The sequence below is a fragment of the Neopelma chrysocephalum genome, unplaced genomic scaffold (assembly GCF_003984885.1).
Source record: "Neopelma chrysocephalum unplaced genomic scaffold, ASM398488v2 Primary Assembly neopelma1_27506, whole genome shotgun sequence".
NCBI classification, from domain to species: Eukaryota; Metazoa; Chordata; class Aves; order Passeriformes; family Pipridae; genus Neopelma; species Neopelma chrysocephalum.
Genome location: NW_020899723.1, coordinates 1 through 565, shown reverse-complemented (window position 1 = coordinate 565; position 565 = coordinate 1). Strand labels below are relative to the sequence as shown.

At 69.4% G+C, this 565-nt stretch overlaps 1 protein-coding gene across 1 annotated transcript; it reads right to left on the bottom strand.

Annotated features, from left to right (window-relative positions):
- Window positions 1-9: 9 nt before the first annotated feature.
- LOC113979131 (protein ZNF767-like) lies at window positions 10-432 on the bottom strand (the record flags this gene model as incomplete). The annotated part of the gene is made up of 1 exon (XM_027706612.1): window positions 10-432. A coding segment is annotated over exon 1 (387 nt), but the record flags the coding sequence as incomplete, so codon positions are not given.
- Window positions 433-565: the final 133 nt, after the last annotated feature.

Here is a 565-nt window from a genome sequence, read left to right as displayed (position 1 = left end):
GACCGTTACCTTGGGGACTTCCCCTTTCGCCCCCGGGGGCAGCCGCAGGATCCAGAAGTTCCTGTTCTTGAGCAGGTTCTCCATGTTCTCCAGGCGCTTCTGCAGCTGCCCGTACTCCTGGATGAGGGTGCCCAGCGCCGTCCACTTGCTCTCCAGCTGGTTCCCGAACTCCACCGCCGTCTTCTCGCAGCCGATCAGCTTCGTCTCGGCCATCCTCATCCTGCCCTCCAGGTTCATCAGCTGGGCCGCCTGCGTGTCCACCTTCCTGTCCACGGCCTGGATCTCGGTGACGAGCGTCAGGGAGATCTCCGCGGCGGGCAGCTCGGCCTCGCCGCCGGGGCCCTGCTCGGGGGCGGCCAGCGGCTGCTCCAGGCCCAGCTCCTGCGGCTCCATCATGCTCTCCAGCTCCTGCGGGCACAGCGCGGCGCTCAGCGCGGGGACGCGCCCGCACCCGCGGCGCGGCGCGCGGGGGGGCTGCAAGTGCAAGCCCCCCCGCGACCCACGAGCAGGGAAAGAAGGAACAGCTCGGCGGCCGCCAGCAGAGTAAAAAAGGCGAGGCCGAGCT